Source organism: Bubalus kerabau, chromosome 19 (genome assembly GCF_029407905.1).
Source record: "Bubalus kerabau isolate K-KA32 ecotype Philippines breed swamp buffalo chromosome 19, PCC_UOA_SB_1v2, whole genome shotgun sequence".
NCBI classification, from domain to species: domain Eukaryota; kingdom Metazoa; phylum Chordata; class Mammalia; order Artiodactyla; family Bovidae; genus Bubalus; species Bubalus kerabau.
In genome coordinates this window covers 69,175,485-69,201,483 of record NC_073642.1, presented here as the reverse complement: position 1 = coordinate 69,201,483, position 25,999 = coordinate 69,175,485, and the positions used below count along the sequence as shown (strand labels likewise).

General features: G+C 65.4%; 1 protein-coding gene across 2 annotated transcripts; it reads right to left on the bottom strand.

Moving 5' to 3' along the window:
- Positions 1-1,905: 1,905 nt before the first annotated feature.
- ASPG (asparaginase) lies at positions 1,906-24,774 on the bottom strand. Of its 2 annotated transcripts, XM_055555988.1 has the most exons (16): positions 24,672-24,774; positions 19,297-19,405; positions 18,658-18,769; positions 16,633-16,758; positions 15,732-15,815; positions 14,975-15,101; positions 10,273-10,385; positions 9,101-9,283; positions 8,892-9,005; positions 8,261-8,377; positions 7,513-7,608; positions 7,170-7,333; positions 4,769-4,855; positions 3,051-3,150; positions 2,637-2,717; positions 1,992-2,149 (listed from the first exon to the last, which is right to left on the bottom strand). In XM_055555988.1, exons 1-16 carry the CDS (start codon positions 24,751-24,753, stop codon positions 2,129-2,131), a joined length of 1,716 nt encoding a protein of 571 aa, XP_055411963.1. In that variant the 5' UTR covers positions 24,754-24,774; the 3' UTR covers positions 1,992-2,128. The 2 variants fall into 2 exon arrangements, with proteins under 2 accessions (XP_055411962.1, XP_055411963.1); XM_055555987.1 differs by lacking the exon at positions 3,051-3,150 and having other exon boundaries at positions 1,906-2,149.
- Positions 24,775-25,999: the final 1,225 nt, after the last annotated feature.

Sequence of the window (25,999 nt, the reverse complement as noted above, 5' to 3'; positions counted from 1 at the left end):
GTGGATAATGGCCTAAATGAGAGCGAGATGTTGTCCAGCGATAACGCTGAGATCGCGGTGACTGGGGAAGCGCTGTCAGGAGCTGGAGCCCCACCAGTGAAATTACAGACATGAGCCATGCAGCTCTGAGACCCCGAGGGGCTCCAGCGCCTCCCACGGGTACCCCGCCCCCCTCACCTCCCACCACCCACAAGAGGTGCCAGCAAGCTCATAGCCCAGCTCCGCCATGTGCCAGCCTGGGACCCTGAACACAGGCCTGGGCCTTGCTTTCTTGCTGTAAATAGGGAAGGTGGGCCGGTGCCCCCAGGCACTTGACCTTCAGGGCAACCCCCTCGTCCCACAGGACTGGGAGTGCAGAGCGGCGGGCAGCCTCCCAGCAGGCGGAAGCCTCTCCCCGGCTCTCAGTGACCCACCTGGCGAGAAGCCCGCGCTGCGGCTCCCCCTGGGGCCCCAGGCTCCGTGGGCTTTTCTATGGGGCAAGGTGGCTCCTGCTCAGGGACCGAGGCACCATGGGGATCCAACCACAGCTCTCACAGCCCAGCTCCTCGGGGCCTGGGAGAAGCAAAGGCTCTGAGCCATTCCAGTCCCCTTGGAAGCAGTCAAAGCGGCGGCTGTGTGCCGGGCGCCACCAGCCCTGGGACGTGGAAGGGGGCCTCCAAGCTCTTGTGCAGTGGTCCTGCCGCCCGCCCCCAGCCTTCTGAGGGTCCCAGCCCCCGGGCCACTGCAGGGCCCCCCAGGCCCTCCGAAGCCCCGCCCCAGCCTTCATCAGGGTGTGGGGGGCGGGCAGAGGCTCCCGGCCACCACGCCCCGGCCCTCGTCAGGCTGTGGGGCAGAGGCTCCCGGCCACCCCGCCCCCGGCCCTCGTCAGGGTGTTGGGGGGGCAGGGGTTCCGGCCACCGCGCTCCTCATGTGGTGTCACCTGGTTGTGCAAGGCTCAGGCACACCCGTGTCTGGGCGAGATCTGGAATGGTGCCAGCCGCGGTGCCAGCCCGGGCCTGGGAACCGGGCTGAGAAGCCTGGGGGTGCGGGTGGAGCCACCCCCAGCCTGGCCCCACCGAGAGAAGGCTGCGTGGTGGGTGCCAAGGGAAAGCCCTTTGGGGTCACACTTTTACCCCAAAACTACAGAGCACATGCCCACGGGCTGGGCTCAGCGGCTTCCTGAGCCCCTAGCCCAGGGCCCACACAGACAACGTGGGTGCTTAGAGTGGGCCAGGGTGGCCTCCACGGTTCCTCAGGCTCAGCAGGAGGGGCTCGGGGGCTGGAGTGGGGAAGTGAGACCTCGGGCCGGCCCAGGATCAAGGGTGCGTCCTTGTCCCACCAGACCGAGGGCCAGAGAGGAGGCCTGAGGTCCAGACACCTGACTTCAGCCCTGGCCGGGCCTCGGAGAGCCGCACCCCACCGTGGCCCGCCCCGCCTGGCCCACAGGCTGGGAGCTGCCTCCCACCCAGGCTGTCACAGCGAGGACCGGCGCAGGCCGCCCTCTCTGCCTCCCCAGGGTGGGCCTGGAATGAGCGCAGCCAAGGGGCCTGTGGGCGGCAGAAGCCCCCATGAAAGCCAGACAGGAGGGCCGGGGAGGACCAGAGAGATAGTCTCTGCGTGGAGCGCTTGGCAGAGCGGACATGGGTGGGGTGTGCCTGCAGGGGTGACCCCAAGCTCCCAGACGAGGACTGGGAGGGAAGGGCCTGGGGCAGAGGCTGTGTGGGCCAGAGAGCCTGGCCTGCCCACCCCTCGCGGGGCCCATACTTGCTCACCCTGCCACCTCTTCAGGCAGGATTGGCAGTGATTCCCTCACCCCCAGGGTGCCGAAAACACTGCCCTTTGACGCAGAGCCTGAGGCCTGACACCCCACACACATCCCCATGGTCCCGGGACCAGACAGACCCACTGGAGCCAGGCTGGTGGGGGAGAACGGTCCTCAGAAGGACTTTATGGCCACTCTCCCCAACCATGTCCTTCAGGCTGCATCCTGGACACAGAATGGGAAGCAGCTTCCGCAGCAGGGTGGGGGGCGGGGGGCAGAGGCCGGGGGTGCACAGCATGGTCAGGGCCGGGGGTGCCGGGTAGCTCCGTCCCTCCAGCAGGTCTCAACAGGAAGGAACAGCTCACGCCGCAGCAGGAGGGCTTCAGGTTAGACACCAGGCAGCACTTCCTGGAAAAGGGAGGTCTCTGGAGAAGGAGTGGAGGCCCAGGTACTGCATGGGGGCAGGGCAGACAGACAAGCCCGGGCACCTGTCAGTGGGGCCCAGCCTTTCACGAGGGAGGGACCCAAGGACCTGAGCAAAGCCAACCAGAGGGAGAGTCTTCCAGTAGGCCAGCTGACACGGTGGGGGCGGGGAGCCAGCTGGGAGCACAGTCCACCTGGCCCAGTGGGTGCTGGGGTCCGGGCGGGTGCGGGTTGGGCAGGACGGGCACAGCAGGGTCCCTCCAGGCTTGGGAGATTCCTGGCCATGGCCAGGCCTCCAGGGCTGCAGCCGGCTGCCCTGTGGGGTGGCCTGGCCAGATGGAGTGTGGGTCTGAGCTTGGCCATCCCTCTGGGAAGCCCTCCATCCAGAGACTGCAGCTCCCCTCACAGGGTGAGCCCTGCCCCCAGGACACCGTCCCCACCAGCGCCTGACCACAGCGAGTAGGGGACTTACTGGGCCCGGGGCCTGGTCACCAGCCCCACCCCGAAGGTTCTGCAGGAGGGCCACCACTTCCAGGTTCCCAGCTGCCTCTGCCTGTGGGGGGTGTTGGGGGGCTGCCTCAGGCGGGTGGACCAGGAGGCTGGCCCTGAACACCCCTGCACCAGGGTGGGCTCCCACCTATGCATCGAGGACCCTGTGTCTCCTCCACCCCTCCTTGTTCCCACAGCTCTGGACCCTGGTGGTGGGGGGGGGGGGGGACCTGGGACAGGAGAAGGGATAGCCCCCTCCCCAACCCACGGTTCCCGCATATGGAATGCCTCCGCAAGGAGGGCAGGGGTTGGGCATTTGGGAAGGGGGAGCCGGTGGCGCAGTCAGGGAGGGCTTCCTGGAGGAGGTGGTCCCAGAGAGGGCACCGGGGGCACTCACGACGTGCAGCGCGCTGCGCCCATCATACCCGGGCTGCCTCAGGTCGGCCCCTGCCTGCCCCCACGCCCGCAGGCCCTCGCAGTCCGCCCTGGATGCCAGCCTGGGAGGGGAGGAGGGGGAGCCGTTGGGGACTCCTGGGTGCCCGGCCATCTGCCCACCGGCTCTCTTGCAAAGCCAGCCCCGAACAGCTGACCCAGCAGTGACCAGGGTCCCCGGGGCCGGCCAGCAGCCTGGACTCTGGTGTCTGTCACCCGTGGGGGTGGCTGTGACTCAGGTCGAGGGCACACACACACACACACACACACACGGGTGCTCACACACGGGTGCACGTGCACACACACCCCACCGGCTGAGCACCGCCTGCCAGTTTCATCTTTCACAACATAGCTCTCCCCAGGCGGGGCCCGTGGGGGCGGGAGGAAAGTCAGAGGCAGCCCAGTGGTGGAAAGAGGGTCATACGGGGGCCCGGGGTGGGGGACTCTGGACCAGCAGGCTGGCCAGGAGCGGGTCTGGGCCTGCCCACCCTGGAGAGGTGGGGGTACCGAGGGGCGGCCCTCTACCTTCCCCCTGCTCTCAGAGGCACCCCCCCGCCCCAGCCTAGGACCAGGAGCCAGCTGGCTGCGGGGAGGGCAGGGCCGACCCCCGGTACTTCCTCTGAGTCAGGAGCCCGCAGCAGCAGCCCCCCCACAACAGGGCACAGGGTCGTCTCTAAGGTGAATCAGGCTGAGGCACCGCCAGCAGCCCTCGGACCTGGCCCCAGGCCTCTCGCACTGGTTCCCACACACACTCGCTTCTTGGGGAGCTGGTCAAGGGCCCCCTCAAGCCAGCCAAGCAGCTCAGGTTAGGTGACCTGCTCCCATGGGACCTGTCCCTGCCCCTCCGCCTGCCTCCCCGGCTGTCAATCGAGGAGCCGTCGAGGCCCACACGAGCCGGGTCACCCTAGGAGTCCCTCCGGAGCCAAGCCCTTCCTGCCTGAGTCCCGTCACCGCAGGTCACACCCCCACCCCCCCACCCCCAGCCCTGTCATCGCTGAAAAGTCAGCAGGATCCGTCCACTCGGGGACACTGAACTCCAGGGAGGAGGGGCCAAGACTGGGGACCTGTGGGGTCTGTGCACCCTACTCTGTACAGGATGGGGACCCCCCGGGCTGGGTGAGACCTCTCTGGAACCAAGGCAGGGGGGCTGGGGAGAGGCTGGCTGGCGGGGACCCGGGGGGCCGGAGCTTCAGGTCCTCGTCCTGGTGAGCAGGCAGCCACCCCCCACCAACCACCTACTCAGCCTGAGACGCAACCCCGGTCACCCACCCTGGGGGCTCTGACTTCAGTGCCGCTCCCAGCCCCCCGACCTGGCTTCTGCTGGTGCTCCAGCCTCTCCTGCCTCCACCTCCCTTTCCCCACGACCCTCCTTGCTTCCTCCCTACCTAGAGGCCTCGGGCCTGGCCCGCCACACCCTAGGCTGGACACGGGAGGAGCTGGTGGGCACTGGGGAGGCCACCCCACAGGGAGGGCCTGGGGGGCAGAGGACCTTGGGCTGCCGCCTGCCCACCCCCTACCCCCAAGGGCTCCAAGGGCCCAGCTGGTGCAGACAGAGGGCAGGGCGGGCTCTCCCCGTGTGAAGCCCCCCCCAAGCCCACCATCCCTCCCCACTGCTTGGTTTCCACCTCGGAGCCCCAGGCCCCGCCACATCCCAGGAAGCACAGGTGCGCCTGTGAGCCTCACCGGCACAGCTCCGTCCCCGAGTCCTCCAGCTCCTGGGGGGACAGGCAGGCCCCAGCTGCCCGCAGCAGCCCAATGACATCCCTATGCCTGCCGTGAGAAACAGCAGGGTGACCGCCTGCCCGAGGCAGCATCCGCCAGACGCCAGCAGGCCAGGACCAGGAGCCCACCCTCACCAAACGCACCCAGAACCACGCTGGGGCTCAGCCCGGGCCGAGCAGCTCAAGGCCCAGGCCCACCCGAGGGCACGGCTGTGGGCACCGGGAAGGCCCAGCCTGGGAGACCGCCCTTGTGGAGCTCGCGCACGCTCGGGCCGAGTCTGCAGAGACTGAGTCCACTGGGCCCGGGCTCTGCCCTTGAGGGCGGGGTGGTGAGGAGATACCAACAGAGAACGCGGGGACAGGCTGGCCCTCAGCGGGGCCCAGATGACTGCAGGCATCCAGGGGCACCTAGCCTGAACCCCACGTGCGGGGTGAGCCTCCATGGGGTTCGTGGGGTGGGGGTGAAGCGCAGTGAGGCAGGAGAACAGAGAGCCGGGGCCGGGGGAGGACCATCAACTGCAGTCACCCCACTTCTGGGGAGCCTGGGGAGGAAGGGGAGTCCCACAGGCTTGGCCCCCCTCCCCCGCCAGCCCAGAACCTTCCAGGGTGGGGCCACCCCCCAGCCCAGGCACAGCAGGGCCCTCTTGGGGGTGAGACCGGTTTGGGAAGCAGGGGAGGTGTTGTGACAGCGGCCGGGACGAGGGGGTGGGGCCAGGACGGGGTGAGCTCACCGCACTACCCACCCACGCCCCAGGACGGGCAGCCTGGAGTCTGCAGCCAAATCAGCCTGGCCTGGGTGCCGCGGGCACACCCCACAGGCACCCCACCCCTCTGCCCACTGCCAGGCCTGTTCTGAGAACCTTTGATGCCCCCAGGAAGCGGGGGTTGCTACGAGGCGCCCCAGCCCAGGGCCAACCTGAAGAGGTTGGTGGCTTGGAGTCTCCATGAGACTCAGAAAATCCCCAGCAACAAGCCGGGTTCCCACAGGCTGAGAGCCCCTGGGGAGGGGCGCGGGGCCTGCCACAGACGCCACACGGAGCTCAGCTCTCAGAAGGGGCAGACTAAGCAGGACGGGGGTGAAGGACAGGGAAGGTGGGCATGCAGTCCATGGGGTCGCCAAGAGTTGGACACGACTGAGCGACTCATCAACAGCAAAGACGCCGGGAAGGAAAGTTCCCAGACACACACTCACACAGGCGTTCAGCATCACGTGCGTGACGCGGCTCTGGGCGGCTGGACAGAGGGAGGGGAGGGCAGGGCAGCACTGCCCGGCCTCCGAGGGACCTAAGCCCCTAGAGGGAGAGGCCAGGTGGCCTCCAGGCCCCCCACGTGCCTGGCCGCTGCGAGTCCCCATGGGCCAGCAGAGCAGGTGAGGCTGACCCTCGGAGAGAGGCCAGGCGGGCCTGGGAGGAGGCGAGGAGACCCCCACCCCAGCAGAGGACACAGGACACGTGTTCGCCAGCCGGATGCCCGCACCTCCGCCCTCATGCTGGCCCCTGCTTGCCCCAGGGGCTGGGCTCAGCGCCCGAGGCCCTGGCTCCTGAGGGGTGACCTCCAGCTCGTGCTGATCCTCACACAGCCAGCCCTGCCAGGGGCCATCCCGCAGCACGCGTGACCCCTCCGGGTGGCCCTGACCTCTGGCCTTGGTGCCCTCTGACCCTCAGAAGGAACTGGGCATCAAGTGCCCAAACCCACTGCTCAGGGCGCCAGGGCCTCAGTAAGGACTCGGCTCGGCAAGTCTCTACCTGTGGAGGGGAGGTGGGAAACCTCCCCAGAAACACTCAGGTTGGGGACCTGCCTTAAAAAGCCAGGGTTTGTCAGACAGGGCCAGCTTGGGGGACCACCCCCCGAATACCAGGCATGCTGAGTCCACTCCCTAGGGCACCTGTGCCCACCCTGCCCACCTGGCACTATGCAAGCTGCTCTGCAGCTTGCTTCGCCCCAGTGCTGGGCGGAGGGCTTCCCCCTTCACCCTCGCCCCAGCCCCTCAGGCAGAGGGTGCAGGGAACACACGAGGCCTCTTCTGCTTTTCTTGTTAGAAATTCCCTGCCAGGGTCTTGCTAGACCTGGCGTGCTCAGCTCGGAAGTCACCTCCAGGAAGCCCTCCCTAACCACCCTGCCCCAAGCAGTCCTCGCAGTCTGGGCCCTGCCCACGACCGGCAGGGTCACTGTTGGTACCGAGGGCCCAGGCCGGAAGGGGCTGAGGCTCCGGGAAGCAGGTGTCTTTGGTGCCCCCCGGCTCTGCCCGGGGAAGCCATGTGACCACGGACACACCGAAGGCCCCCCGGAGGCAGCTCTGTCCGGGCCCGGCCCCGGGCAGCGCCCGTGCCTGCGCCCCCACCACAGTGCCCACCGTCAAATACCTGCCCCCCACGGCCAGCAGCAGGGGGCTGAGGCCGCCCTTGTCCCGGGCGTTCACGTCCAGCCCTCTCTGCAGCAGCATGGTGACAGCCCCAGCCTGGCCAGCCCGGGCGGCCGCATGCAGTGGGGTTTGGCCACTGAAGTCCTCCAGGCTCCGGCCACTGCCCTGGGGGGACATAGGGGCCCGTCACCCACCGAGGAAAGGCCACGGGGAAGGGACATCCCAGCGGAGCCACGAGGCCCCGTCGACTGCAATAAGGGGAGCAGACCCCGGGAGGGGAGATCCAGCCCACCCCGGGGCCCTGTGTGGCCGGGCTGGTCCCCAAGGGTGGATGAGAGACTCACCAGCTCTACCAGCACCTGCAGGGCCTCCAGGTCACCCACGTAGGCCGCGGCACAGGCCAGGCTGGGCACCAGGGCATCCCAGGCCTCGTCGGCCTCCTGCAGAGGCGGGCAGCAACACCTTGGACCCCTGCCCCCTCCCCGAGGCCTCCGCTGTACCCACGTGGCTGCTGCCCATTCCCCCACCGCCCTCCCGGACAGTCCTGTCCCCACGCTCACTCCACAGGGGGGACACTGAGGCACATGGTGGGCCCCAGGGCAGCAACCAGACGGGGTGCCCCCGTGCCGGGTCTGGACACTGCCCCGAGGCAGGGCGGTGAGGGGGGTCACCAGGAGGTCCCAGTCACCGCCGGGAGCCTGGCTCAGCTTGAATCCCACAACCCAGGCCCAAAAGCCAGCCCTCAGCCCCTTCCTGGGCCCAGGCACCCTGGCCGAGAAGGGAAGGGGCCCCGGTCTGGCCCCTCCTCTGGGGAGACCTCGGAGCAGACCGCCCTCTCGCCCCAGCTGACCCTGCCGGCCCTGGGCTGTTCCACCAGGTGAGCGCCACGGTCTGCACACTGCATACACGCTGCAAGCGCCCCTCTGGACCGCCCAGCCCCTTCCAGCCCCCTCTGGATGCCCACCGGCGAGTCCCTGCCAGCCTTCCCGGCTGCTGCCCTGAGCCCTGCCTGCCCCCAGCTCTCAGCCCAGAAGCAGGCTGTGCCTGGGGGTGTTCCACTCCCGTCCCCCTGGGCCCCTACCCACACTGCACCTGTCTCAGACTGAGGAGCTGGGCGACCCCGCGCCCCAGCACACCGCCCCGCAGAGAGGGCCGGGGCTTGTCCACGGCAGGCGGCGTCATCTCCCCGCGCAGGTCCCTGGCCAGCAGCTGGGGCGCACGGGGTGGGGAAGGGGGATACACACAGAGAGAGCCGGGCAGCTCACCAGAGCCTGGACCCAGCAGTCCAGACCCACCAGGCGGGCCAGGCACCCCCAGCCCCCAGTAGAGGGTGCCCCCAGACCTGAAATGCCTCCATCAGGCTCCGTCCTGGGGCCCAGAGCCTCACCCAGCCAGGTCCCCACAGCAGCTCAGCCCACTCTCCAGCCTCCAGCTTAGGGTCTCCCTGGGCCCTGGTGGCCTCTGCCCAGCCGGAGGGGCCAGCCGGGGAAGCACCGGGGTGGGGATACCCTGAGAGCAGGGCGGACCTGGGGCTCCCCGAGAAAGAGTGTGGGGTGTGGGGCTCCCCAAGAGAGTGTGGGGGTGTGGGGCGGTGTCGGGCTTGGGGGAGGTGACGGGGAGGCCACTTCTAGCCCCCCGCAAAGCCCAGGCACATACTCCCCGGGCTGGGCCCACCCACCACACGCGAGCCAAGGGGCGCGGTCGCCGCCAGAGGCACACGCACCTCCTTCCTGCCGTCCAGGCTCAGCCCCGGCAGGCCCAGCACATAGGACAGCTTGGCCAGTGCCGCCTCGGACGTCATGTCGAAGCCTGACATGGTCCCGGCGCCGCTCAAGGCCTGGAGGGGCAGGGGTGCGGGTGGACCGTGAAGGAGGCGGGTGGCCAGGGCTCGCCCCCGCCCCCGCCCCAGGCCCTGGCACCCCCTGCGCCCACCATGCCGGCTCCGTAGTCAGAGGTGACGGCACCTTGGAGGCAGTGGGTGCAGTTGACGATGACCAGGCCACGCTCGGCCGCCGCCCGCAGCTCCTGAAGCAGGTCGGGCTTGGTGGGCCCGTTCCCGGAGCCGAAGGTCTCCATGACCACCCCCTTCATGGGGGGCTGCAGGAAGGCCCGGACCTGTGGGGACAGGAGGCGGGGACTCGCTTCCACCAAACACGGGCAGCAGGGACTGTCCACCTCGCTCCCCTCCACATCTTCCCTGAGTGACCCCCGTCCCCTCCTGAGCGTTAGGGCCATGAACACTGTGGAGACAGGTCAGAGGTCACAGGGAGCCGGCCAGACATGAGAAAGGGCCGTCAGGGGCCTCGCCGAGGGCAGGGATCCCATCCCAGCTGGGCCACCCACCGCCCTCCTGGACCTCCATCCGGCCCGAAGCTCTGACACACGACAGGTGATGTTCCCAGCAAGCCGGCGGGCGGGGACGGGCCCTGCAGCTGGACACACTGAGCTCAGGGCACGCTGAGGCTGAGCTGTTGGCCTGTGCTAAGGGTCCAGCCCCCTGGCTGTGTCCCCTTCAGAGCCTTCAGTTCAGCCCAGTCGCTCAATCGTGTCCGATTCTTTGCGACCCCATGGACTGCAGCACACCAGGCCTCCCTGTCCTTCACCAACTCCCGGAGCTTGTTCAAACTCATGGCCATCGAGTCAGTGATGCCATTCAGCTATCTCATCCTCTATCGTCCCCTTCTCCTCCCTCCTTCAATCCTTCCCAGCATCAGGGCCTTTTCCAATGAGTCAGCTCTTCACATCAGGTGGCCAAGATATTGGAGTTTCAGCTTCAGCAGCAGTCCTTCCAATGAATATTCAGGACTGATTTCCTTGAGGATGTACTGGTTGGATCTCCTTGCTGTTCAAGGGACTCTGAAGGGTCTTCCCATAGCCTTCAGCCCTCATCAGAACCGCCATCAGCTCCCTCCTCCTCTCCAGGTAGAAGCCAAAGGTAAAAGTTCACCTATTCCTGGCAGCTCCCAGGAACCAGCAGACTGGAGTCTGGGGCCCACTGCTGGACGATGCTGTTCCTGCCCTGACGGCCCAATAGCCCCCATGGAGTGAAGCGCTGGGGTGCCACCAGGGAGGCGGGGTCCCTACCAGGGAGGCGGGGCCCCTACCAGGGAGGCGGGGATCCCGGGGTAGAGGCGCAGCAGGCCCACGTTCTGCTCCATGCTGCTGTGCACCACCAACCGGCCCTGCCCACGGACTCTGCGCACCAGCTCCTGGTTGACTGCAGGGACAGACGGACCAAGAGTAGACTGTAGGCCATCTGGGGCCACAGCCAGGCCCCGCCCCCCCTGGCGCCCCCTCCCCCCCTCAGCTCTCTCAGCCAATGGGCGCAACCCAGCCCGAGCCAGCCCAGTGGTGGGATGGGATCCAGGGGGCAGGAGGACCCTGCAGGGGAGTTGGGGGGGGGGGTGGCTCGGGGGTAGGGCCTCCCAGGCGAGGGCACGGCGGCTGCAATGGCAAGAGGGCAGGGCGTGGGGCCCCAGGATCCGGGGTCCCGGGTCCCACGAGCAGTCTGGGCAGCAGCCTCTGACCAGCCAAACTCATGGGCCCCTTGCAGGGTGACCGCTGGGGCCCGAGCCCAGCAGGTCCATGAATGAACGAGTGAGTCTTCAGGATCCCGCACCTCTGGGGAAACCTCCATGTCATTCACCCCAAAGTCTCAGGGGTAACGTGAGCCCGGCCCGCTCCCCACGCCCAGGGCAGGTTCCTGGCTCCTGAGCCCCGAGGAGAGTGGAGCAGCAGCGCCTGGGGGTCAGTGCCCGCCCCCCAGGGAAGCCCCAGGCCTTCAGCTCGCCGTGGGCCCAGAGGCGGCAGCTCTGTAGGGACCACATCGCCAGAGCCGCCCAGCCCTCCTGCTGCACCCACGGGCGGGGGACGGGGCGGGGATCTGGGCAGCAGGCCTGGCCTTTGACCCTCAGGAGCATGGCATTGAGCCCGAGTCCCATCCTCTTGGCCCCTCAAGCGGGCAGAGGGTGGGTGCCAAGACCCCTCGAGAGGCTGTGGAGGAAGCAGGTGCCAAGGAGACCCCTTCATCCAGCCCAGGGAAACCAGGCCCAGAGGGGCAGGGGCTTGAGAGGCTGCCCAGAGCCAGGTGCAGAGCTCAGAGGGGAATAGGGGCTCCAGGACCCCCACCAGGGCTCCTCCAACAGCCCGTCCTGTGGTGGGGGTAAGCCTGCCTGCCTCCTGCTGTTTCCACCAGAGGAATGCTCAGTCAGTTCAGTCGCTCCATTGTGTCTGACTCTTTGCCACCCCACAGATTGCAGCACTCCAGGCCTCCCTGTCCATCACCAACTACTCCCGGAGCTTGCTCAAACTCATGTCCATTGAGTCGGTGATGCCATCCAACCATCTCATCCTCTGTCGTCCCCTTCTCCCGCCTTCAGTCTTTCCCAGCATCAGGGTCTTTCCCAATGAGTCGGTTCTTCGCTTCAGGTGGCCAAAGTATTGGAGTTTCAGCTTCAGCATCAGTGCTTCCAATGAATATTCAGGACTGATTTCCTTTAGGATGGACTGGTTGGGTCTCCTTGCAGTCCAAGGGACCCTAAAGAGTCTTCTCCCAACACCACAGCTCGAAAGCATCAATTCATCGGTGCTCAGCTTTCTTTATAGTCCAACTCTCCAATCCATAGATGACTACTGGAAAAACCATAGCTTTGACTAGATGGACCTTTGTTGGCAAAGTAATGTCTCTGCTTTTTAATATGCTATCTAGGTTGGTCATAACTTTTCTTCCAATGAGCAAGCATCTTTTAATTTCATGGCTGCAGTCACCATCTGCAGTGATTTTGGAGCCCCCAAAAATAAAGTCTGTCACTGTTTCCATTGTTTCTCCATCTATTTGCCATGCAGGGATTGGGACTGGATGCCATGATCCTTGTTTTTTGAATGTTGAGTTTTAAGCCAGCTTTTTCACTCTCCTCTTTCATTTTCTTCAAGAGGCTCTTTAGTTCCTCTTCAATCTCTGCCATAAGGGTGGTGTCATCTGCATATCTGAGGTTATTGATATTTCTCCCGGCAATCTTGATTCCAGCCTGTGCTTCAGCCAGCCCAGCATTTCACATAATGTACTCTGCATAGAGGTTAAATAAGTAGGGTGACAATATACAGCCTTGACGTACTCCTTTCCCAATTTGGAACCGATAGGGAACAACCAATCCGTTGTCCCACGTCCGGTTCTGTTGCTTCCTGACCTGCATACAGATTTCTCAAGAGGCAGGTCAGGTGTTCTGGTATTCCCATCTCTTTCAGAATTTTCCACAGTTTATTGTGATCCACACAGTCAAAGGCTTTGGCATAGTTAATAAAGCAGAAGTAGATGTTTTTCTGGAACTCTCTTGCCTTTTCAATGATCCACCAGATGTTGGCAATTTGATCTCTAGTTCCTCTGCCTTTTCTAAATCCAGCTTGAACCTGTGAAAGTTCTCGGTTCATGTACTGTTGAAGGCTGACTTGGAGAATTTTGAGCATTACTTTGCTAGCATGTGAGCGGAGTGCAATTGTGTGGTAGTTTGATCATTCTTTGGCATTGCTTTTCTTCGGGATTGGAATGAAAACTGACCTTTTCCAGTCCTATGGCCACTGCTGAATTTTCCAAAATTGCTAACATATTGAGTGTAACATTTTAACATCATCATCTTTTAGGATTTGAAATAGCTCAACTGGAATGCCATCACCTCCACTAGCTTTGTCGGTAGTGATGCTTCCTAAGGCCCACTTGACTTCACATTCCAGGATGTCTGGCTCTAGGTGGACGATCACACTGTCGTGATTATCTGGGTCATGTAGAGTTCTTCTGTGTATTCTTGCCACCTCTTAATATCTTCTGCTTCTGTTAGGTCCATACCATTTCTGTCCTTTATTGTGCCCATCTTTGCAAATCAAAAGTAATAGGTGATAATAAACCAAGGAACATTCCAGAGACACACTGCCCTTTCACAGAGAGCTGGGAGTGGGGGGGAGCTGGGGGTGGGAGAGGAGGGAGCTGAGTGTTGGGGGGGAGCTGGGGGTGGGCTCAGAAGAAGGGTGGCTGCGGTAGCAGCAGGGAGTGGTGTCCTTTATTTTAGGGCCGGGCCCAGGAGTTCTGGCTGCAGAGGAGGGTTTGCAGAGACAAAGAGGGCCCACACCCACCACACGACTAGCCCATACTCTGAGAGCCCACGGGACCCCGAGTCCTTCCACTTGGGCCTGCCAAACACCGAGGGATGCTGCCCCACGTGCAGAGGGGCCGAGAGGGAAGGGAGGCGGTGTGAGGCCCACCGCAGCCGGGCGGGCTCCCGCTCAGTCCTGACCGTGGCCTCAGGCTGATGCGGCCAAACCCAGTGCACTGGGGGACGGTGGTTCCGAGTCCCCTACAGCCACCGGGCCCCCACTGGCCAGAGCCTGGAGGCCTGACTCCCCCTCCTCAGGGCCGGGGTTTCTGCTCCGAGAGGACGTAGGGCTCCTGGAGACCCCAGTGACCACACGTGCTGCGGCCACTTGGCGGGGGGGTGTCGGGACCAGCGTGGGGGGCAGCACCCCGTGCTCCCCTCCCGGCACAGCTCAGCCTCTCCCAAGCCCCAGCCTCACAGAGGGCCGGGAAATGCAGCAGTAAGCAGTGAGGGGCTCCACTGGGCATGGTCCGGGCAAAGCCTGGCGTTTCTCAGCACCTGTACTGGGACTGGCCTGGGGCCCTTGATACCACATGGGCACCCTTGCACCGGGCCAGAGGACACGCTCCTCCCGGGATCACAGGCGTGGGGGGTCCACGTCTCACCCCTCAGGGCCAGCATCAGCCACTCACCCACCCAGCCACTTGCACCAATGTGCCCTGTGCTTCAAGGCTGGCGTGGGCTTGGCGTGGCCCCAGCAGGGGCCCGGGATCCAGGGTGAACTCCTCTGCACCCTTTAGCAGGCCACATCCCGGAAGCTCCCCTCTGAGCCCCAGACCAGGAGTGACTCAGCCCCACGGGGCAGGCAGGCCTGCACAGCGGCCACCCCACCTTCGTGCCCATTCTTCCTTCCTCAGCTGGCTGGCACTGAGGCAGGAGGGGCTGAGCGCCACCACTCAGCACAGCCCGGAGGCGGATCCATCCATCCGCACCAGCCCACGCGCCACCTCCTCCAGGAAGCCTTCCTGACTCTCACCCTCAGCAAGCACGTGCCCCCTGCCTGACCCCCAGACCCCGGCCATGCTACACACACCTCAGACACACAGACGTGTTCTGGGCCTCCCCAACCTCCAGGGCATGTGGACAAGCAGGGTGGGTGGGCAGGGGGAGGGAAATGCAGGCTAAGACCCCGGAATGGACTCAGGTCTCGGGCTGCAACACCTCCCGGCATGTCCCTTCCCTCTTGGTGTGCGGTTCTGATCCAGTGGCCTCCCCGCCCCACCCGCTGTGGCCCACAGCCACTTGGCAGAGATCCTCTCCTCCCCAGGGCAAGCGTGGGGGGCCTCGGGGGGAGTTCTCAGGACCCACCCACAGCTGGAGGCATCAGACAGTCCCAGGAGGGGGTGCTGGGGCAGAGACTCCCCTGAAAGTCCCCAGGATGCAGTCACTCCACTGGAACCACATCCCCATGAGGCCACTGAGGGACTCCTGGGCCTGGGGCCCTGTGGCTGGGGCGGGGCACCCGAGAGGCTGGCCCCCACACAGCCTGGCTCTGAGCCGGGGTGATCTGGGGATGTCCGCATTCTGAGCGGCCCCCCATCCCGGGTTCTCCGCAGAGTTGAGGGCTGCGCTCCCCAACCCAGGGCCGCCCACAGGCCCCACAGCAGCTACGGCAGGACACGACCCCAGGCGGAGGCCCCCGCTGTGGGCCCTGCTCGCTTACTCGTGACGTCAGCGCCCACGGTGGCCAGAGGCGGCAGGTTGGGGGAGCAGAAGGCCGCGAACCTGCGCGCGTCCACTTTGGTCACCCGGTTGCCCCGAAACAGCTGATTCTGGAAGAACAGGCAGACCTGCGGGACGGGAGGGGGCCGCAGCTCAGCACCGGGGAGCCCGGGCCACCCCCAAGCTTCCCCTCACCCAGCAGGCAACCCCCACCCCACTCTGGAGCTGTTCCTGGGGCGGGGGCTCTGAATGGCACTCGTGAAGCTCCTCCCCACAGCGGGCCCGCCTCCCAGGGTTCCTCCCCTCCCCTGAGATGTGAGGGAGAGTCTGGGAAATGTCTCTGTGCCAACACGCGGCAGAGCAAGGTGCAGAGGGACCAGAGGGGGGGGTCCCAAAACCACACCCCGAATGGCCTGTTTCTATGGAAGCTCACGCACGTTCACGTGTATGTGATGTAGATGGACACACACACCACGCCCTCGGCACGGGACAGGTTAGACAGATGCACATCACACACACGCAGAGCCCGGGAAAGCCCTCCGCACCGCCAGCCCCAGGTGTCTGGCGTGGGATGCGGGCACAGGCTCCCGCTGCCTGCTGCTTTCCCATTTTCTCTATGGTGAGGGTGTAGCTCACGCTCAAGGTGAAAGACGGAGCTTTAGCCCTGCCGACCCCCTCACCTGCATCCCCCAGGGCAGGTGCCAGCCCCCACCCCGCGCTGCACCCAGACCCGCCCCGCCCACAGGAGGAGGCGGTACCTCGGGGATCACGTACTGGCCGGCCAGCAGCAGGGCGCCCAGCAGGTTCTCCCGGCCGTCGTTCCACAGGGCGTGGATGGGCACCTGGGGAGAAGCCGGGGCAGGCTCGGGCCGGCGGGTGCTGCCACTAGGGGGCCGCACCTGCTGACCACGCTCCTCCAGCCCGGCCCAGCCCCCTCTGCTCCCCCCAGACCCCCGTGCCCCCTGCCGGGTGCTGGCCAGTCCCCACGCTCAGGGAGCACACGATGCCCTGGGACCCGTCACTGCCCAGCCCAGCCCCCTGGCCCCCAGGGCACCGAGGCCAGGCCCTCACGCTGCCCAAGCCAGTGCCTGGGCCGGGCAGGCAGAGGGGAGCTGGGGGCCGACCGCAGGTGCAAGCGAGGGCAAGCAGCTTCAGGCGGGGCCTCCGAGCACTGGGTCACAGACCTGCCCTGTATCTGCTGTGGGGCCAATGCCCCAGCGGTGACTGGCCTGTACCCAGCTCCCCGACACCTACCCAGGAAGGCGGAAAAGGGCTGGACTGCCATGGCATGGGCAGAGGGGTCGGCTGGGGAGGGGCCCCCAAGGCCTCCAATGGAACCACCCTGGGCTGAGCCACTGTCCTGGGCGCTCATAAGGCCTGTGGACGTGGGCCGGCTGCCCGGCTTCTGCGCCTCATCTGCCCTGGTGATAGCAGGAGCGTCCCACCGGGGCCAGCGTGGGGGGAGGAGAGGACACAGCAGGGCCGCAGGCTGGCAGCGGGCAGGATCCCGGCGCTGATCGGGCACTGGCCAAGCGGAACCACCAGGACCCGCAGGACCGGGCATGGAGCCGGGGACCCACCTGCCCTCTCAGTGGCCCTGTGGCCTGGGAAAGGCCCCGATCCATGCGGCCTCTGCCCAGCGGGCGCCCGGGGAGGTACCTGGGCCCCGGTGAGGATGACGGTTTTCTGCAGGTTCTCCAGCACGAAGGAGAGCACGGAGGCGGCGAAGGCCATGGTGTCGGTGCCGTGGATGACCACAAAGCCGTCGTACCGCGCGTAGTGGCTCTGCAGGGGCGGCAGCCAGCTCAGGCGGCCCAGCTCCTGGGAGCAGGTGCTGGTGCCCCCACGCACGGCTGGCGGAACTCAGGGACGCGCGGGCGGGCCCCGGTCACTGCCAGCCGGGGAGGCCCACAGGGAACGGAGCCCCTGCCCCTGTGCTCTGCTCTCTTCCAGGACAGCCTCCTCCCCTGAACCCCTGGGGGTCTCCTAGTGACACCCCTGGGCCCCGAGAGATCTTGGCGGGGGTCTCCAGGCACTTTGATGCCGGGGTGGGAAGATTCCCCGAGCAATGCCCGACCTGGGCTCCTGAGCACACCGTCAGCTGGACGACAGCGCCAGGCCCAGCTCAGTGCTCCGGAGGGCCCCTTGCTGAATGACCACTGCCCCCGAGGGCAGCAGGGGCTGTGGGGCGAGGAAGCCCACCAGCCTCTCGGTCCAGTGGGAGGGCCAGGCATGCGCACAAGCAACAGACACGAGGCACAGCCCGCGCTGGAAGATGAGATGTCGGAGGTGGGCAGGGTGCGGACAGCAGGCACGGGAACAGCCCCTCCAGGGAGTCAGAAGGCCCCCCTGGCACGCAGGCCAGCTCTGCAGGGACACCCCCCAGCCACCGCCTCCATGGGAGCAGCCAAGGCCTCAGGGGGCAGTTGGCCTGGGCTGTGGTTGCGAGGAGCACAGCACCGGGAACCATGGGGCCCCGGGACCTCTCTTGAAGCCTATCAAGAGACCAAGCCAGGCGGGGCTCAGAGCTGTATGGGAGCAGAGACGCGTGGTGGACTGGCCCGCCCTCTGCCGGCCACACCGGGAAATTGCGCATGGCTGGACAGCAGGACGAAGAATTGATGCTTTTGAACAGTGGTTGGAAAAGACTCTTGAGAGTCCCTTGGACTGCAAGGAGGTCCAACCAGTCCATCCTAAAGAAAATCAGTCCTGAAAATTCACTGGAGGGACTGATGCTGAAGCTGAAACTCCAACACTTTGCCCACCTGATGCGAAAAACTGACTCATTGGAAAAGCCCCTGATGCTGAAAAAGATTGAAGGCGGGAGAAGGGGACGACAGAGGATGAGATGGTTGGATGGCATCACTGATTTGATGGACATGGGTTTGAGTAAACTCCGGGAGTTGGTGAAGGACAGGAAGGCCTGGTGTGCTGCGGTTCATGGGGTCACAAAGAGTCAGACACGACTGAACGACTGAACTGAACTGAACTGAACAGCAGTCCTAGGTGCTCAGAAAAGCCGTCAGGCCCCAACTGTGGGTGCTGCTGGCCAGAGACCAGGGAGACTTCCCCAGACACAGCTGCAAACATCCAGAGACAGGGGCCAGGCCTAGGGCCCCTGGGGCCAGCCCCCGGCGGCCAGGAAGGGTGCCTCAGTAACGAGCCTCTCTCTGGGGAGCAGGGTTTCTTACGGGGGGAAGGTAAGAAATGGGCCAGGAGGGCCCCCCGCCCCGGGAGGCAGTAGCTGGGGCCAGCGCTGGTGGGGTGGGAGGATGGAGAGGAGGGCTGATGTGGGTGGGACGCTCTGGCTGCAGGTAAGATGTCTGCTCGGTACTCTAAACCACGAGCCCTAAACCCACTAAGACTGCACTCCAGGGTGGGCTTGGGGCAGACAGAGCGGGCGGGGGCCAGGCATGGAGCTGTCAGTCTGCAGAGGTGTCTCACATCTCTGCCCAGGACACAGACTGGGACAAGCTAAGTTTTCAAATTGAGACAGCCACCTGGGCCACTTCCTCACCGGACAGGTGGGCGTGGGCCTCGATGCGCCCCCTCCAGGGTGCAGGAAAGAGGGTCGTGGGAGCTGCACGGCTGAGGTGGGACCCCCCATGCGCCTCCTCCCAGCCCCACCTTCACCACCAGGCCCCCCGCCCCCTCCCCCCAGCCCTCCCCGCCCTCCCTGGTCACCTCGATGGTCTGGGCGATCTGCACCCACTCAGTGATGGTCATGTCACTGGAGTCAAAGAGGGGCTGGCACTCCAGCACTGTGTAGACGACCCTCTGTTCGGGGCTGGCCGGCCTGAGGGGGTGCGGACAGCAGGCTCGCACTCAGCACCCCCTCCATCGGCAGTCCAGTTCCCTCCGCCCAGTCGGGCACCCAGGGCCGTGGCCTTGGACCCTGCACCTCCACGGCCCCCACTTCCGCCTGAGGCTGCAGGAACAAGGACCATGGTCCCCGGGAAGGGCTGCTCCAAGGTAGGAAGTGAACCAGGACACCCCCAGGAGCAGGGCCACTGGCAGGAGGGGTCAGCACCCAGCAGGGAAGAGCACCGGGCAGCCTGGGCCCCGACCTGGGAAGCAGAACCTTTCTGGGGGTGGGGGGACCCCAGGGCCAGCCCCTGCCACCCCTGAGGGACTTTAAAGGGGACTGCAGTCAGTTCTAAAGCCACCAAAGTGGGGCTGTGCCCTCCAGCAACTCGCTGTGGACACCCCAAGAAGCCACAGCCCGCTAAGCTGGCCTGGCAGGGGCCAAGCTCAGGGTGCGCCCCCCACCCCGTGACAGCTGGCTGTCATCCGTGCCCAGGACCCAGGGGAGCGCCCACTCACGGCAGCACCAGGGTGTCCTCGGGGAGGCCGCGGGCCCGGGCGTACTCCTCATCATGGAACATGGGCAGCATCTTCAGAACTGCGGCCAGGCCCCTCCCGGGGACGAGCACTGCGGGGAGGCGGGTGGGGGTCAGGGGCTGGCAGCCACCACCAGGGTCCCCTCGCTGCTCCTCGCTGGGGGCCAGGCCCCAAGCAGGATGGGGGCTGGGCACTGCGGGTGAGCTCTGGCCCTGAGGGAGTCAGACTGGGTGCTCAGGCTGCAGCCATCCCAGGGCCCTGGCAAGTGTGGACCACTGCCCGGAGCCTGGGTCACCACTCTCCGCCAGACAGCCCAGGGGTCTGCCAGGGGCTCCGGCCACGTCCTGGCTAACACCTCCACCTCCAGACGAGCCCAAGGCCCCAGCGAGGCTCACAACACACACACACACAGCACCCCTCTCCCCGACTTCCCAGAACATCCGCACCATTTTGCCCAGGACACAGGCCTCTGCCTCCGCTCCGCACCCCTTCTCACCCTGCAGATGCTCCCCCTCCAGGCACAGGGCACCACCTCCAGGAAGCCCTCCTTGATGTCCAGGTCCTGGCGCCCTTGCCACACACATGCAGGTTACCCCTTCTCCTTCCCTGGCCAGAAGCACGCGTCTAAGGAGGCACTGGGCAGAAACGGCACATGTCCTAAGAAAAGCCTAAGAAGCCCCAAGTGTCTCCTGGAAACAAACCACTTCTTCAGCAGAGGCTCCCAGAGGAATATCTGCATCCAGGCCCTGGCCTCTTGTCCCATCCTGCTCCCTGCAAGCTCTGCGACCTGGGGCAGGTGGGCTGAGTCCTCCTCACTGAGGTTCTGCTGGGCATCGCCCACATGCCTGGCCGTGCTGGACACCTGGACGCAGCAGCAAGGACAACACGCACCCTGACCCCCCCCCCCATTCCAGAAAAGCTTCTTTGGCTGAAACGCCTAAGACCTCCAGGACCAGGGACAACGGGCATGTTGGTGGAGACCTTGCTCCCAGTCTTCACCCTCTGTCAGGTGTATCAGCCTCCTGCTGCTGTGTAACAAGCTGCCCCAAGCTTAGCAGCTTAAACAGCACCCTTCATTATCTCAGTCCGGAGGTGGAGCGTGGGGTGAGCTCGGGTGCTGGGGATCGTGATCTTCCTGGAGGTGCTGGAGCAGGTCTGGTCCAGGCTCACCCGGCGGCTGGCAGAACTCAGGTTCATGCCAGTAACAACCAGGAGCCTTCCCAGCCCACACCCCCGGCTGGGGGACCCCACAACGGCCGGTTGGTCCTGACACTGAACCTCTCTGACCTCGCCTGTGCCTCTTCCCCTCTGCGGAGCCCGACAGCTGCCCCGCCTGCGCCCCCCCACCCTCACCCCACGCGCCCACCCCAGCCCCTTCTTGGGCATGTGTCTCCTCCTCAGGCTGGCGGCCAGGATCCCTCCCCAGATGTGAGTCTGGCCACGCGCTCCTCTCCCTGGGGTTGTGGGCCCAGCATCAGACCCTCCCCCCAACCCCCGCCCCCAGCTCACTGATGCCCCGTCCCTACCCTGCAGCTCGGGGCAGGGCTCAGCTTCCCTGTGCCTCGCCTGCCAAGTAACAAATCTGAACAAACCCAGGGAACCAAAGCAGCAGTGTTTGCAGGCCAGAAGCCACAGACTCTGGGCGGCAGGCTGGGCTTCCCGCCCCAGCACCCTCTCCACAAGTCCACCTGCTAAACCCCAGGCCCAGCTCCTGCCAGCCCCGCAGGGAGCACAGCCTCAGAGTTCAGGGTGCTGTCTCCCCAGCCAGAGAAGGATACCTCGGGGAAGGTGCACCTTGAATAGCCACCCCCTCTTCCACCCAGGAAGCCCCCGTGGGGGCTCCATACGCTTTGCTGCAGAAGCAATGTGGCTCAGGGAACATCAGTGTGAGACCGCCGGCAGCCCACCCTCCCAAGATGCTGGAGGCTGGCCAGGACACACAGCTGCTGCACAAAGCTCTGGACTCACTGGCCCTGCTGCTGGGTGGAGGCCCCGAGTTCAGACCTGGGAGTTGAGGGAGGCCCAGGGCCACCCACCCACCTGCAGCAGGGGACAAGATGGCCGGCGGATGTCCCCACCTGAGCCCCAGGACCAAGAGGCAACCCTCTGTGGGCGTGAGTTCAGGAGATGATGCCGGCTCCTGGCCTCCACCTGCGTCCTTGTGAGAGGGCTCGATGCCCCGAGGGGAGGGCGGAGGAAGGATAGAGCAGAGCTGGCCCGGATGCGGGAGGTCTCCAGAGGGCCCTCCTGCTGTCTGAGGCCCTGGTTTGGGGTCCTGGGTCAGGGAAGGCGCAGGAGGCTCCCCCACCACTGTCTGCGCCAGCTCCTCTGCAGTGGGTGGCCTTTGGGGATGGCCGTGGAAATCTGAGGATCCACGAACGGGGCGGGTGGTGCGCATGGTCACTACCACCCCAGAGCCAGGCCACTGCTGGTGGACTCGGGGGGGTGGGCGCAGGGGGCCCTGACTTCCAGGAACATCCCACCCCAGGGCCAGCGGGATGGCCCAGGAGGAGGCCATACTCTGCTTCCATTCTATTCTCCCGGGGCAAAACTCTGCGGACACATCATCATACAAAGCAGCCAAAAATGTGGGGGAAACGGTGGTGAGAGTGTCAGGAAGTCAACAAATAAAAAATATATTTTTGGATTTTGTAATATTATTGGCTTTTAAGAACGGGAAGTTATTTCCTTCATCAATCGAAGTAAACACCTGTTAACAACAACAACAAAAAAAAAGCCGGGAGGGGGTTGGGGGTTGGGAAACTTCCCTGGCTGTCCAAAGGTTAAGACTTCCCCTGCAGGGGGCGCAGGTTCGATTCCCGGTCAGGGGACTAAGATCCCACCTGCCACGCAGCGCAGCAAAAACAAAACAGCTAGTAAGCAAACACCTGCTTTCACATCTAATTCTGATTCAGATTCTTTTTCTTAACAAGAGCCCCCAAGCTTCAGGCCCTCCGCAAGCAGAAGCGGCCGCACCGGGCCTCGTCTCCCTGCTGTACAGGCGGGCAGCTGGTCACGGGCAGCGGCCCCACAGACAGGTTCCCCTGTAAGGGCCAGTCTGCCCCAAGGACAGGCGCATGGCAGCCTGTTCCGTGAAGGGCGTCCAGGCCAAGGGCAGGAGAAGCCGTGGGCATTGCCTCTCAGGATGACGCTGGCCTCATCCTGTGGCCTCCTGGGAGGTCCTGGCCCCTGCAGACCCCGAGGCTCCGCCCGCTGGGAGCGGGGCCCACAGAGGGCGCACGGGGCATCGGGGTCTCCGGCCGGGGTGCTGCTGACCCTGGGCTTGCCTCATCAGCTGATCTCAGATTCACGATGCCCCTTGACCAGTGACATCATGTCTGATCTCAGAGAGGGGGAGGGCGAGGGCTGTCCCCGGCCGCTGCGGCCTTGCCCTCCCCTCAGCATCCTGACCTTTGGCAGGGCTCGCGTGCCTGGAGGGCCACTGTTTACCAGCAGGCGCTTGAAATGCTCCCAACAGTGAGAATCCAAACAGCCACGGGAGCTGGCGGCCCGCACCCGCAGAGCCAGGCGGGTTAATTATTGACCCCGCGATCGGAATCCCCAGGCAGGCAGGGCCTGGAGCAGCTGGGCGGCCTCGGCCTTCAGCGGGGCTCGGAGCGGGGTCCCCACGCCCCAGGCCTGCGTCCTCCGCGCGCCCCCTTTGCCCTTCTTCCCCCACCCGCTGCTTCCTGCGCCGCCCTGCGGGATCCTGGGAGACTTCCCGGCTCGGGGCGCCGCCCTGCGGGATCCTGGGAGACTTCCCGGCTCGGGGCGCCGCCCTGCGGGATCCTGGGAGACTTCCCGGCTCGGGGGCCGCCCTGCGGGATCCTGGGAGACTTCCCGGCTCGGGCGCCGCCCTGCGGGATCCTGGGAGACTGGCCTGCCTGGAAATTACTGCCACCACACTCCATCCTTCTAGAGCCCCTTCCAGACACGGGGATTTGTAAGCTCTTTGGCAAATGCAGGGCCTGTGGGAGTGAGCCGTGGGCGTCCGGGTGGCGGGGGCGGTGATGGAGGGCACACAACACAGTGCAGATGCGGTCACGGTCAGAGTCCCCCTAGTCCCTTCAGCCCGGACCCTCGACACCCATGAGCTGAGCTCAATGGGATCACAGGCATCACAGCTGGCCAAGTGCCAAGCCTGGGGGGTTGGGCAGCGACCGGGATGGGTCAGGGCCATCTGAGGACGCTGGCAGAGCCTGCCCGCTCTCCTCTCTCTGCCCCAGCCCTGCAGCCCAGGAGGAGTGACCCCCAGGGTATGGAGGGATGTGGAAAGCCCCCCTGGACAGGGCTCTCTGGGGGTCTGAGCCCTGGGACCCAGCATAGATGGTGCCTGGAACCATCTGTGAACTGGCGGGGCTGGGGGAGGGAGGCATTAACAGGGACAGAGGACAGGAAGCAGTTGCTGGCGAGAAAGGGCTCGTGGCATCTGAGTAGCTGCTTCAGGGGAACTGCGTGGTGGCGGGGGTGGGGGGCGTGGAGGATGCTCTGTTGGCCCGGGGGGTTGTGGCGGGGCACAGCTGGTTCTGAGGGAAGGGGAGGGCCCTGGGGAGCTGGGAGAGCTCCAAGTGGGAGGACACCCCAGGGCAGGGTGGGGCGGCCCCAGGAGTGAGGCCCGCAGGGGACCTGGGGGCACAGGGAGCGGCCGAGGGCTGGGGAGGGGGCCCGGGGGACATAGGTGGAAGAGGGCCAGCGCCCCCTCTCCAGAGTGCGCAGCAAGTTTCCAGACTGAGGCTGAGGGGCTGTCTGGGCCCCTCCTGGAGGGCGAGCACCCCCACAGCCAGGACCCAGGGCCCACGTGGAGGCCAGGCTACAACACTCCAGGGGTGAGTGCGGTGCCCTGCCCACCCCTGAAGGCTCCCTGGACCAGGTTCCTGCCCGAGGCGCTCTGCCCGGCCTGGGGGCACCCCTGCCCCAGGGTCATGCGGGCCCGGCGCCCCCCCACTCAGGCCCTCCCCCGCCCAGCAGTCACCCCTCCCTGACCCAAATCCCGTCAGAGCCCCAGGGCAGGGGAGAGGGAACGCGACCGCCGGGTCTCCTGGTGCCAGTGAGCACTGCCCAGAGCCGGCGGACCGGCCAGGGACAGCGGGGAGTGGCCGGGGTAGCTCCGCAGCCCCTGGTGTCCGGAGTGAGAGGCCAGGACAGCCCTTGAACACCTGCTCACCAGCTCATCTATGCAGGGATGGGGTCCGACAGGAGCGACGCCCCCCGGGCTCAGGCAGAGAGGAGCCGGCGGCAGCGCGGGGGGAGGCGCTGGGTGCCCACTGGAGCGGGGGTCAGGACGGGTCAAATGCCGGCCGGCGGGAGCACGACCCCACCCCACCCCCCACCTGGAGCCGGGCGCCCGCCCCACTCACCGCCGCGCTCGCTCCGCATGCCGATGGTGCCGCCGGTGTAGACGGCCAGGAGCCGCCGCTCCGGCCCCGCCGCGCGCGCCATGCCCGCCGCCCAGGCTCCGAGGGGACTGGCGGGCCGGCGGGGCGGGGCCTGGGGGGCGGGCACTCGCCGCAGGGTCGGGCCTGTACCTGTCCCCGCGGGGAGTGGCGGGGCAGGCCCCCAAGGGGGCGGTCCTGGGGCCAGGTCCCTACGGCCCCAGTGGCCCCGGGCGTTTTGAGTGGCTGTAGGCTTGTGGCACGAAGGCCATGGGCCTCACCGACGGCGGCGCCCGAGGACCCCCAAGCGGACGGCGGGTGGCCCTCCCCACAGGCCCTGGCGCTCCCCCGACCCAGCACCGTAGACCATGCCTGGGGTCTTCTGCCCTGGAAGGTGGGGCAGGCAGAGACAGACCCAGCCGGTCCACTCACACTGTCCAGGAGCCCGAGGGAACCCCCTCCAGGGCTAAATAGAGCCCACCCTTCATAGTCCCGGCTTCCCAGGGGGCGCTGGTGGTAAAGAACCTGCCTGCCAAGGCTGGAATCTCCAGAGACATGGGTTTCATCCCTGGGTTGGGAAGATCCCCTGGAGAAGGAAATGGCAACCTGCTCCATTATTCTTGCCTGGGAAATCCCGCGGACAGAGGAGTCTGGCGGGCTACAGTCCTTGGGGTTGCCAAGAGTCAGACACAACGGAGTGTGAACACACACACACACACGCCTTTTGGTCCAGGAGAAGGAGGAGGATGGGGAGTACCAGGAAGAACTCCCCTCAAGTGGAGTCAGTCTCTGTAGCCCTCCCTGGGGGCAGCACACCAAGGCCTGTGGGGGAACCACACAGGGTGGAAAACTGATTCCTCTCCAGAGAGAGCCCTTCTGGATTTGATTCTGATTCCTGGAAGTGATGAGATAAAATTTCTATTTTATGGCCAGACAGAGTGAGGAAAAAAAAGTCTGGCCTTAAGGGATCAAAGTCTTCTTGGGAGAGTCTTGCTTTTCTCCTCCTCTGTCTTTCAGATGTAAATGTTCTACTTGGTCCTTTCTAGGAACCCTTATCTAGGCCCTCTTTTAAAAATGCAAATTCCACCATTCCCTTCTCCAGGGGATCTTCCCAGCCAGGGATTGAACTCTGGTCTCCTGGATTGCAGGCAGATTCTGAGCCACCAGGGAAGCCCAACTCCTATCCTAAGACAAAACAAAAGGTTGGTTAATTTGGAACTTGACTTGTCAGCGTTAATCATTCAGGCCTGATTCTTTGCAACCCATAGGACTGTAGCCCACCAGGCTCCTCTGTCCGTGGGATTCTCCAGGCA